General features: G+C 37.5%; 1 protein-coding gene and 1 long non-coding RNA gene across 2 annotated transcripts; one reads left to right on the top strand and one right to left on the bottom strand.

The window, feature by feature from the left end:
* The first annotated feature begins 2,287 nt into the window (after window positions 1-2,287).
* On the top strand, window positions 2,288-5,008 carry LOC119993191 (putative clathrin assembly protein At2g25430). Its single transcript, XM_038840201.1, has 2 exons — window positions 2,288-2,563; window positions 2,653-5,008. The coding sequence occupies exon 2, from the start codon at window positions 2,688-2,690 to the stop codon at window positions 4,641-4,643; it is 1,956 nt and encodes a 651-aa protein (XP_038696129.1). The 5' UTR covers window positions 2,288-2,563; window positions 2,653-2,687; the 3' UTR covers window positions 4,644-5,008.
* A 2,752-nt stretch (window positions 5,009-7,760) lies between these two features.
* On the bottom strand, window positions 7,761-8,252 carry LOC119992548. The gene is made up of 2 exons (XR_005466407.1): window positions 8,066-8,252; window positions 7,761-7,957 (listed from the first exon to the last, which is right to left on the bottom strand). It is a non-coding gene; the product is annotated as an uncharacterized LOC119992548 (long non-coding RNA).
* Between the last annotated feature and the right edge of the window lie 3,783 nt (window positions 8,253-12,035).

Here is a 12,035-nt window from a genome sequence, read left to right as displayed (position 1 = left end):
TAATCGATAAAAAAAAAATCTAAAAGTACTCTATAGTTCGAAATTTATTAATGTTTTAGAATATTATAAAGTATTTCTCTTGTTAGAATAAACAAGAAGAAAGATAAACTAAGAAAACTTTATATTTATATGTAAATTGAGTACAAGTTCCTGTGTATAAGAAAGCAATTCCTTCAAAGAACGAGCTAATTACATACCTAAAATCAAGTTAATCACATAAAATCAGTAATCATATAGATATACTATAATACTAACACTATCAATCAATGGAAAATCTCTCTATTTTTCAAGAGAAATAATTTCAAGGAAGGAGGAAGAATTTAGGTGTCATTTGGTTCGCGGAATTTAACTTTCCATGAATAAGAGTTTTCTTTTTATCAAAGATTCTTATGTTTGGCACGTGAAATCTTTGGAACCCATATCATCAATTTATATATATATAACTGACGATCCACAAGGCTTCTCCTTAATTCTTGGTGCCACGTGGGCGCCTCTACAAAAAAGCTTACACATTCTAATTAAACTTGATAAAAAGGAATGATTGACAACTTGAGTGATGAGAATTAATTTAAAAAAACAAAAATGTAATGGACAAAAGAAAAAATTAAAATATATTGAAAAACTTTAAGACCCATAATGGGGATTTAATGTTTCATGGAAGTGGTTTGATGTTGTTTCAGCTTCACTAAGGTCATGTATTGTTAATTATGAGAGTCTTTTGATATTACTCAATTAATGAAATTCCTTTGTAGTATTTAGTTTGAAAACATTTTGTATGTTTTTGGCATTAATTATCATCATTTTGTGAGAATTTTTGTGTGTTTTTATCATTTTGTGTGTTTTTGATGTATTTTGTGGGTTTTTGTAGTATTTAATTGATGTATTGTGCATGTTTAGAGTTTGGTCAGGTTTAGTAGTCTATTTGGATTGCAACATACATAACATGAGAGATTTTTCTCACGCTATATTGTTCTAATGTGTAAGTAAATTCAGACCATTTGGTATTGGAACATGTAAGTGGTGACAGGAAAGCATAATAGAATTCAATGAGTTGTTGAACGTCAAAGTGATTATAGGCATAAATCTACCAGTCATACATAACATTTCAAAAATATAAATTCAAAAATCTTATTCTAAAAATATTAAGAATCTTATTTTAAAAATATAATTTCACAAATATTAGTTATGCTACATTGTATTTCTTGATATTGAATGTCACTCTATAGAGAATGTTGTACTAACCATACAATATTGTCTCATAAACATGCTTTGGTGACCTATAACACTTTGTAGATACTAACGACACAAATAAAAATTGATAAACTCTTAACATACCTATTTCTTATGAATCAAATTTCTTACACCCTATTAGAAATTTTTTTTCTTAGCAAACTAAAAAAAAGGTATTGTACATATTTTATCTTCATCATCATCTCACAATCATCTCTATTTTCTACAATTAAAACTCTACTCTACTGCTCTTCATGTCAACAAAGTATTGAAAAATTCTCACACATCTATATTTTCCAACCAAAATATGTGCCGCGCGAAGCGCGGGCATGCAACTAGTTATAAGAAAAACTAAATGCCACCCCTCCCAAAAAGAGGAGGAATTACTGGAATCTCATTTATTTTTAATTAAATACTTATAATGTCATTTTATAAAACATATAATTTTTATAATATCTAATAATTATGAATTTTAAATATATCTTTTTTATATTATTTTATTTTCCATTCATTAAATACGATTTTTATTTTTATTTTTACTCTAACCACAAACATGACCAAAAAAAATAAATAATGTCGATAAATGTGTGATCCAAACATTAATAAGAACCGTGAATTTTATTTTTTTTTGAAAGGCTCACGGGTCACACACACGTTAAGCCATGCCCGAGGGGCATGAAGGCCATCACAGCGGATGGAAAACTACCCAAATCCCAAACTCCCTAGTGAGAATAGAACTCTGGACCTCAAGGTCCTGAACAGATAACCAGATCAACCAGGCTATCTAAAAAAAAACCGTGAATTTCAAAAAAAAAAAATTCTTAGAATCCTCTTCCCATTTCCATCTTCAAACGACCGAGTAATCAAATGATATATTACTATATTAGTATCAATCAATCAACCACTTTCATGCAAGCTAAAACGCTAGCAAGAAAATTGTCAACATCATTATCTTATGCCGTACTCATTGAAGCATGTCGAAAAAGAAAAACATTATTACTATTAAAATCCAGCATTTCAGCACGTCCAATTATATATATATGTTCTTCGCCTTCTTTATAGTTTATATGCTCCGACATTTCTGCCAGTATAGGCAGCTATTCTGATCTCTGACTCTCTAACCAGGTCTCCACGGTCCTGATCCCTCCACGTATCCGTACCAGAACCTTCCATCACTTTTTCCGCTTCTTTGTCAATACCGTGCTTACTCTACCGCAGAAAGGAATACGACGCCGTGTTCGTCTCTCCGCTTCGAGAGTCAGCAGATCCACGCCGTTTCCCCCCGATCGGACCGTCTTCTCCGCAGATCTAGAGCACCGGAAATTTCGCAACGGTAATTAAATCAGTTTTTTCAGTTAATTAAGTAGACTGTATTGATTGTTGAACTTACGAGTTCAATCGCTGTCGGTGTTTATTGATCAGTCGAGCTTGGGGTTTGATTTGGATTCACTGTCGAGATGGCACCGAGCACGATCCGGAAAGCGATCGGAGCCGTTAAGGACCAGACCAGCATTGGCATAGCCAAAGTGGCAAGCAACATGGCACCGGATCTGGAAGTGGCGATCGTGAAGGCGACCAGCCACGACGACGACCCCGCGGACGAGAAGTACGTTAGGGAGATCCTGAATCTCATTTCCTACTCGCGCGGATACGTCCACGCTTGTGTTTCTGCGGTCTCCAAGCGCCTCGGAAAGACGCGCGACTGGATCGTGGCTCTCAAGGCGCTTATACTCGTTCACAGGCTCTTGAACGATGGAGATCCTTTGCTTCAAGAAGAGATTATGTACGCCACTAGGCGTGGTACCAGGCTCCTGAACATGTCGGATTTCAGAGATGAGGCTCATTCGAGTTCTTGGGACCACTCTGCATTTGTGAGGACTTATGCGATGTATTTGGACCAAAGGCTTGAGATGATACTGTTTGAGCGAAAAAGAGGCGGTGGTGGGAGTAGTAATGGAGCAATTGTGGTGTATGAAGGAGGCAGAGATAATTTCAGATCTCCACCGCCGAGGCCCTATGAATACGATTTTGGTGATTCTAGGGGCGGAAATGGACACGGAGGTTACGGAATGACTAGAAGAACTAGATCCTATGGGGACATGAGTGAGGCCGTTGGTCGGGAAGGTAGAGAGGAGAGGAGGGAAGCTACTCCGTTGAGGGAGATGCAGCCGGAGAGGATTTTTGGCAAGATGGGACATCTGCAGCGGCTTTTGGACCGGTTCTTGTCGTCCCGGCCTACGGGGTTGGCCAAGAACAATCGGATGATATTGATTGCTCTTTATCCGATTGTGAAGGAGAGTTTCAAGTTGTATGCTGATATTTGTGAGGTCCTGGCAGTGTTGCTTGACAAGTTTTTTGATATGGAGTATCCTGACTGTGTCAAAACGTTTGATGCGTATACAAGTGCGGCCAAGCAGATTGATGAGTTGATTGGGTTTTATAATTGGTGCAAGGATACTGGGGTAGCAAGATCCTCTGAGTACCCGGATATTCAGAGGATTACAAGCAAGTTGTTGGAGACTTTGGAGGAGTTTGTGAGGGATAGATCAAAGCAGCCGAAGAGTCCAGATAGAAAGGAGAAGGCTCCAGTGGCACAGGAGGAGCCTGTGCCTGATATGAATGAGATAAAGGCGTTGCCTCCTCCAGAGAATTACACTCCTCCACCCCCACCTGAGCCTGAGCCACCAAAGCCTCAACAACCCCAAGTGACGGAGGACTTGTTAAATTTGAGAGATGAGGCAGTTACTGCTGATGATCAAGGGAATAGGTTGGCTGTGGCTTTGTTTGCAGGGCCTCCGACCAATAATGGAAATGGATCGTGGGAGGCATTCCCTTCGGATGGGCAACCTCATGTTACCTCAGCTTGGCAGACTCCAGCTGCAGAACCTGGCAAGGCAGATTGGGAATTGGCGTTGGTTGAGACTGCAAGCAATTTGGCCAAGCAAAAGGCCGAATTGGGTGGTGGGTTTGATCCTCTGTTGTTAAACGGCATGTATGATCAGGGAATTGTGAGGCAGCATGTCAGCACTGCTCAATTAAGTGGAGGGAGTGCGAGTAGTGTTGCAATGCCAGCGTCAGGGAAGAGTGCTACACCTGTTTTGGCTCTGCCTGCTCCAGATGGAACTGTGCAGGCCGTTAATCAAGACCCTTTCGCAGCATCTTTGACAGTTCCGCCACCTTCATATGTGCAAATGGCTGATATGGAAAAGAAACAGCATTTGCTTGTGCAGGAGCAACAGGTATGGCAGCAGTATCAGAGCAATGGGATGCAAGGCCAAGCTACTTTGGCCAAAGTAACTGGTGCGGGGTACTATACAACCGGTCCTATGCCAGCGGGGATGACATATGGGATGCCACCAGTTAATGGGATGGGGGCACCTGCTGCCGGGTATTACTACACTCCTTATCTATAGGTGATTTCTGTGCATGTTCATTCACTCCTTTTATTTCTTTCCTTCTTGTTGCTTCAAATGATATGATCTTGTTCCTTCAATTTGTGCGCAAAAATGTGGGGAGAGTGGAAGGCTGAGTTAAAAGGATTATGGATTGTGGGGAATTTTGATGCTGGGAGATCTGTATTTTATGGCGATGTCTCTTTGTGCCTTGTAATATTAGAAATTTGTTGACGTGTCTCATGATGTTATATTCTCTTTGCCAATGTTTTTCATGATGTATTGTATAATGAAGTTCCTTCGGTTTATTGGAAAACAATGTGGGCAAATGGCAAAACTGGAACTCGAATGACTAAAATCTGGGGAGCTTAATTTGTTCTTTGTGATGATAGTAGATCTTGATGCCTTTTATTCTTTATGGATCCCGTGTTTTGGAAATAAAACCGGTTCATTCTAGATTTGTAGATTTTAGCTGCGACCATTTGGAATCTCTAATTCAATTGCAGAAAATCTATCCTTGTCATTGTGGTTTCTTAGTTCCTCTATTGGCTATTGTATTGTTTCTGTAAAGCGCAAATGGTCAGTTAAAGCTCCAGCTTTTCTTTTCTTCTGTTATTATTCTTTCTTTGGCTCTTTTTTTTTTTTTTTTTTTTCTGTTAGGCTTATTATTGGATAATAAATAGGTTTAGAAGACCATATGAATTGATCTTATTCTTTACCCTATTGGTGATTTGTGTTTCTGTTTCTGATTTTGTTAGAACCCGTAATTGAGGTGCGTAAGAGTGGAATTTGTGTTCCTGTTTCTAGTTATGGAGTTTTTTGATTTATTGTCGAAATTCCTTTTTAATACAGCATAAGAGTGTGTGATAATAAATCTCATGTAGAACTGTAAGTAGAAGAGAAGAGTATGCAATAGGGGGATTAGATGACAATAACTTGATCTCTGGTTTTCGACTGTGGCAATTGAAGTGATGTACATTTCTACTACACCAGCACTTGAAGTGTTACATTGTGGTTGAATGCATAGAGAACCTTTCATACCTTTCTTGGCCTTTCAGCTAAGATAATAATTGCAGATTGAGGAATAGCGGGAATAGAATATATGAGTAGGACATGACAACATGTTTGATGTGTAGATCGGCATTAGATTCCTTTTTTTTTTTTCCTGGCATTGATCTTTGTGGTTTCCTTCATCTTAGATTAGTTGGTTGGCTAGATGTTGGCATCAAACCCCCCACATTACCAAATATCAAACCTGAGGATAATGGAGTTTATAACACAACACTTGTTTCATTCTAGCATAGATATTGCTGGGAATGATAAAAGAGTGCCAAGATAACCAGTAGCACAGTAGGATTGATGATTAAGAGAGGATTTGGAGGGATCCTGCTTCTATAATTATCATGGATCCCCAGTCATAACTTTATTGTCATTGTCTATTTGTCAACTGTGTAACTCCAACTGACTAAGTAATTGGCTTTTGGTATCCATGAGACCATGACCCACATTTTCTTAGCATTATTGTCGACAAAAACGAAGTTTTCTTTTACCGTATGCTGCTTTTCTTCTACCTTTAAAGTGGCGTTATGTACCCCTTTACAAGTTGGACCCTCCTATTTCTTTTGTTACTTTTTTTCCTTTTTGGGCTAGTTGAACCTTGGAGATGCTCTATTTGGACCTCACACTATATATATCATGAAGTAGAAGCAAGCTAAATTTCGAAAGATACATATATAGGGGGTTTTTTGTTAGATATATATAGGTTTTTGGTTTCTAGAGAAACAATGTTCGTGTACAAGACTTCAACAGTAGGTGAGATCAAAAACAAGTAGGATTGTGTAAATTTCTCTCCCACATAATACGTAGAGAGTTTGTTTTAAAAATTGAACTTGTAACATTTAAATTGCATCCCGCAATTCTAACAGTGGACCGTGCTACTATTATTTCTCTTAATCCTTAATTACTTTTTACTTCCATGAAAATTATGTTCATGCATCACTCTCATGTTAGCTTTGCTTGCAAATTTGTGTCCTCCGCCGTTGACTGGACGGTGCCGTAATTGCACCGCAGACCCTCCCCTGTTCATTCAATTGGATGTTATTACGATTCTGTCAGGGCATGAATGGTAAATGGTGACCAAGCTTTTGTACTGGGGCCAAGGAAGTACATTAGTAAATCAAATTTATTGGGGAAAAAAGAAGTAGAGAAGAGAGTAAATTAGAAGTCAAACTTAAGCCAAATGGTCAAACTCATGGATCACCCTGATAATACGTTATTTAAGATTTAATAAATAGAGCTTATCGAAAAAAATTTTAATGAATAGAGAGGTCAACTGCTAGCTGTGTGGGGCCTGCATAATTTGAGGATGGGGCTGTCATCAGTTGTTTGCAAGTCTCACCGAGGGATGAAAGCGGGCAGCATGTTACAGGCCCGGCTCGAGCTCAGCTTGTTTCATTAAAAACCGAGCTTGGGCCTAGACAAGTTTTGTTAAACGGGTCGAGCCCCAGCTTGAACAATTAATATGTAAATATATATTAATTTAATACTCCTCTATAAATAAGATTTTGTTGAAGCCCAAAATGAAACATGAAACAAAACAATTTCGAGTCATAAAACCTCTAAGTCAGTGTATTTGCAAGTAATGCAATCTATTCTCACTTTAGTTAAAAATAAGAAATTTTCACTTCACCATATTTCTCAACAAGCTTACAAGTCATTTCATAGAAACTCTAAACCATGAAAAAAAAATCAGGATTTAAAACTTATAATAAATTACTGCAAAAATAAAATGAATACATACAATGAAAGCAACGAGAAAAACAATCCTACTCATTCCATTATGATTCCAGATGGAGATAGCCTGATTGGTCAGGTTGTCTGTCCAGGACCTTGAGATCCAGGGTTTTATTCTCATAAGGGGGTTTGGGATTTGGGTAGTTTTTCATCCGCTGTGGTGGCCTTCATGCCTCTCGGGCATGGCTTAATGTGTGTGTAGCCTGTGACCTTTAAAAAAAAAAAAAAAAAACTCAAGCCGTTCACCTTGATACCCTCAGCCCACCGGGGCTATGGATTGCGCTCATTATAAATCTGCCATTGGCTTGGGTAACATATTTATAACCAAGCGATATGTAAAAATAATAGTAAAACATCATGTGATATTCATTAACGATGCTCAAAGCACATTGCAGATGAATCATGAAAGCACACAGTTACCTTCTTCTTTAGGATAACAGGAGAAACAAATGGTGTAGACATCAAACCTTCCCCTGTAACGCACTCGCAGTAAGAAATTTTTGCATAAAGATGGCTCAGAAACAATGACAGCACATGAAAACCTGGAATCCATCAAAAACATATTAAATAAAAGAAGAAAAAAAAAAACTCTTGTTATACAAGGCCCCAAGCTATAGCTGGATTCGATAATGTGTGAGAGACGGATATACTTGGATTCGATTTTGAAGATGATGCCGGTGGCAATGGTAGTTTCTTGATTCATTCTTGAGTAAGAAGAGATCGTCGACTTGAGTCCGGGATGCTATTGGCAGTGAATTCTGAGTTGTGTCTCTTGCCTGGCAGACGGCAGTGCCCCGGCTGGAAGAGTGAATGAGAATGAGATCGCCTCCATTGAAGCCCAAGCCCAACATTCTATCTGGACTTCTTCTTATGATGGGCTCATATATTGGGCCGAGGCAGGTTTCAGGTCACAAGCTATAGTTGTTGAATAGAAGCCCCACAAACATTTCATAAAATAGTTGTATGGTAGCATATATATAATTTATATTAGAGGATTTTATTTTCCATTTTGTACTGGTTTTAGTGGGCAATGACAGTAAAGTAGTTTTATTTATTATTATTTTTAAATGATAAGACCCATGGTCCTGTGGGACTAACAATGCATCAATTGGAAACTTCCCCAGTTAAGAATTCTTGTGTTTTGGTGACCAATTCTGATCATCTGTATTGAAACTTAGGAGTAATCACCTAATAAAATTTTATAACCTAAAGTTGATGAACATTTTTTTCAAGGCCTCCCACTTGGAAAAGAGACTGCATGATATTATATATATATATAATTAATAAATTAGGTGACAATGCTGGATAATTACCAGAAAGTTGTCACTTTTTTTTTTTATTTTTCTTAAATATTATATTCAGTTAAGGTTGAAGTTGATCAAACACACCCATTCTATCATGTTGAAAGGAGTGTTTCAGTTTGAATAAATTGAGAGGGATGCGAAGAAAAAGGTGAGAAATAAAAGAAATAGATGAGAGATATTTTTACTTAAGGTACTATCCACACTCTAAACTTAAGATTCGCAAGCCGTGAGACTTTGTCATTCAAAAAAAGTTTCAAATTTTTAGGTTGGACTCACACTTCAAAACCACATCGTTGACTCAATAATAACTTTTACAAATTATTATATTTTTAGAAGATTCTCAGTATCAACTATAGTTTGACCATTATTGGTTGAATATAAAAAGACTCCAAAGTGATCATGATGAGCATGGTGGATATAGTGCAATAAGTGTGTGTATGGGAATCCCACATTGGAAAAATACCATGTGGATGTGTTGTTTATAAGCCCAAGTGTTGTAGTAAGACTTTGGGCCCAAGGGCACCCAAGCTTTTGTAGGAGTGAGAGGCTCCACATTATGAACTTGGACTAAAACAGACACGCGCCCGCCCATCGAGCCAGGCAAGGCCGGCCGGTCGGGCGTGGCGAGGTGAGCTTGTGTGCGGGTAAGGCCCTTCGCAGACTTAGCCCAATAATTTCTTACATTTTTGCACTTTGTTACAAGTCCATAAGAGAGGCCCAAATTTATTGAATATGGACTGTTCAAGCCCAGCCCATGACTGGTTGCATCTTTACCTGGTCAACCAGAGCAGTTGCAACAGCCCAATATATGGGCTGGTGGTTGCAACCTTGCTTGGTGAAATTGCCAATCCGAAAATCAGTGATTACTCACTGATTTTTCTGGGTTTTTGTTGCTAAGCCTCCTATATAAGGAGAGCCTTGGCAGCAGCTTCATAAGTGAAAAAACTTCTTCTTCTTCTGTCATTCTGCTGCTCTTCTTAGTCTCTCTTTCTTCATCTGTTTTGAGAGTGTAATTCTAAATTGGTTCGTCTAAGTCCATTAGTATTGAAGTACTGCTGCTTACTAGTGGTTTGCGGAGCGTTGTATCTTGGGAAGAGTCTATCCGGAGAGCTTGGCACCAGTGGCTGGGACATTTCTCTTTAAGGAGATTCGCGAAAGGCGTACCTCGCTCCCACAATTCCTACCAGTTGTTTACGGTTTTTGATATTTTAATTTTAAGCATCAATTATTGAGTTCATATGTGTTAACGTTACTGTTTCTGATTAATGTTACTGTTTTATTTTTGTAGCCTCTTCACTGTTCATGCAATATAAATATTAATTGGTTTATTGCATGTTATATTCGAACAATTATATTTTTAGAAGATTCTCAGTACCAAACATTTTATCTCTCTGTTTCGATTCATTCTGATTCTGAATTATTTTGCTTCACACTATACATATATAGATGTATATAAATATATGTGGTATCCTAGATCTTTTCTGATTGCTAGTCATTTGCACAGCTTGTTCATTGACATATAAACAAAATCGGATTAATAAATGTTCACTTAAGCGCAAATTTCGAAAACATTGATTCCACGACGCACACCGGCTGTGTACAAAAGTACAGTCATTACTTACACTGAGTTCTATCCACTTTTTATAAAATAGTTTGGTGCACATGAATTATTGCTACTTCATTAATTTTAAGGGCCAACCCATGTGAACCACCCATCAAATATGGACCAAGCTATTAAGAGGGCCTTAACAACCCATCAAATATTGGCTGTTGAGCAATCACAATAGTGTAAATTTATTGGGGCAGCTAACAAAATATGTTGGTGGATGTATTTTGTTGAGTCAACAAAATGTATTGATATAATAATATAAATTTATTGACTTTATTTTAGGTGTAATAAATGTGGAACCCAATATTGATGTTTGGTGTAGTTGATGGTGTGGGTTAAGTGGGGTCAATGTGTTGGAGCCAACATGGATACCAATCATGTCTCATTCTTACGTGTTTGGTCCAATAAAACACACTTTATACTCATTCATGCCCCAATAAAAGAGCATCATTGTGGATGCTCTTATCCCATATTGATTTTTATTTTTATAAAATGAGAACCCGTCGTTATTATCCTTCAACTATGTAATAAGTAAATCTATGAGCCCACACAATACTTTGCAAACCACACGTGCCAAACAAGCACATGCTAGTACTATATATGGGGCTCGGTCACGACCTCCAAACAACAACTATGAGTTGATTCTTGTTTATCGATATGGATTAACAAATTGTTAGAAATACAAAATGTTCCACATTGGTTAGAAGATACTCAATCATGTGTTTTATAAATTTGAGTTTAACTCTTCTTAATCGTAGAGGACCTTTTAATAACAAAATCATGTGGTTGTAGGCTTATTCACATACACGTGGTTGGGCAGACATATTTAAGGATGTCGGGAGATATGAAACATTTGTTCATTGATTAGTGGGTTTCGATTATGTAACAAAGAGAGATCCAATGATAAAATAACACAACCCAATGTCACGAAGAAAGGTCCAAACATTTGTCCATTCACAAAATAACAATTCTTTAACACGATTTCCGGGGATGATTACTTGGCTCAGTGACAACTTCCCAAATCCCTCTTCACCATTCCAGTCCCTAATTTGGCCTTATTAAATTTTTTTTTTTGTTTTCTTCATACTACAAGTGACAAGTCATAGGCAATGCTGCATGCTTTAATTTCATTGAGGGTTAATATAATTTGTCGTCACCGAAAAATTGGATGTGTTATAATTTCGTCATTGAATGTTCGAATGTTTCAAGTCAGTAAGATAAAATCTGCTCGAGTTACCAAAATATAATAAATTTGCACTTTAGATTACCGATTTGAAACATATGCACTTTTAGTAATAAAATTCAAAATTGGAACACAGTGAATCTTTGTATGATAGACAAGTTATATCAAGTTATCAACCCATTTCATTGGCTCGAATGTCTTAAGAAATAAAGAATGAGGGTATTTGTGGGAATTCAAGCCGTTGACTGGGTCGTGGCCTAGGTTCAGGTTGCATGTACTGCCCTGGCCCAAAGGGAATGCGTTTGTTGAGAGTCTACAATTCAAGTTGCATGTCGGAAGTTGTCTTTTCTCATATCATTGCTAGAGATCAAAACACAACACGCTCTCAAACAGAGAATTGAGAGCTCCGCAATTCATTTAAAATTGTAGAATATACAATTTTAATTTAATAGTTTGAGAGATGTGTCATATTATATCACATTTTTATTTTTTCATTTTTAGAATTTATCTGACTTTTTTCTTCA

This window comes from Tripterygium wilfordii, chromosome 23 (genome assembly GCF_013401445.1).
Source record: "Tripterygium wilfordii isolate XIE 37 chromosome 23, ASM1340144v1, whole genome shotgun sequence".
NCBI lineage: Eukaryota > Viridiplantae > Streptophyta > Magnoliopsida > Celastrales > Celastraceae > Tripterygium > Tripterygium wilfordii.
This window is presented reverse-complemented; position numbering and strand designations above follow the sequence as displayed.

Coding starts and splice junctions, on each gene's coding strand:
- LOC119993191 (XM_038840201.1), top strand. CDS start 2,688: ATGGCACCGAGCACGATCCGGAAAGCGATCGGAGCCGTTAAGGACCAG.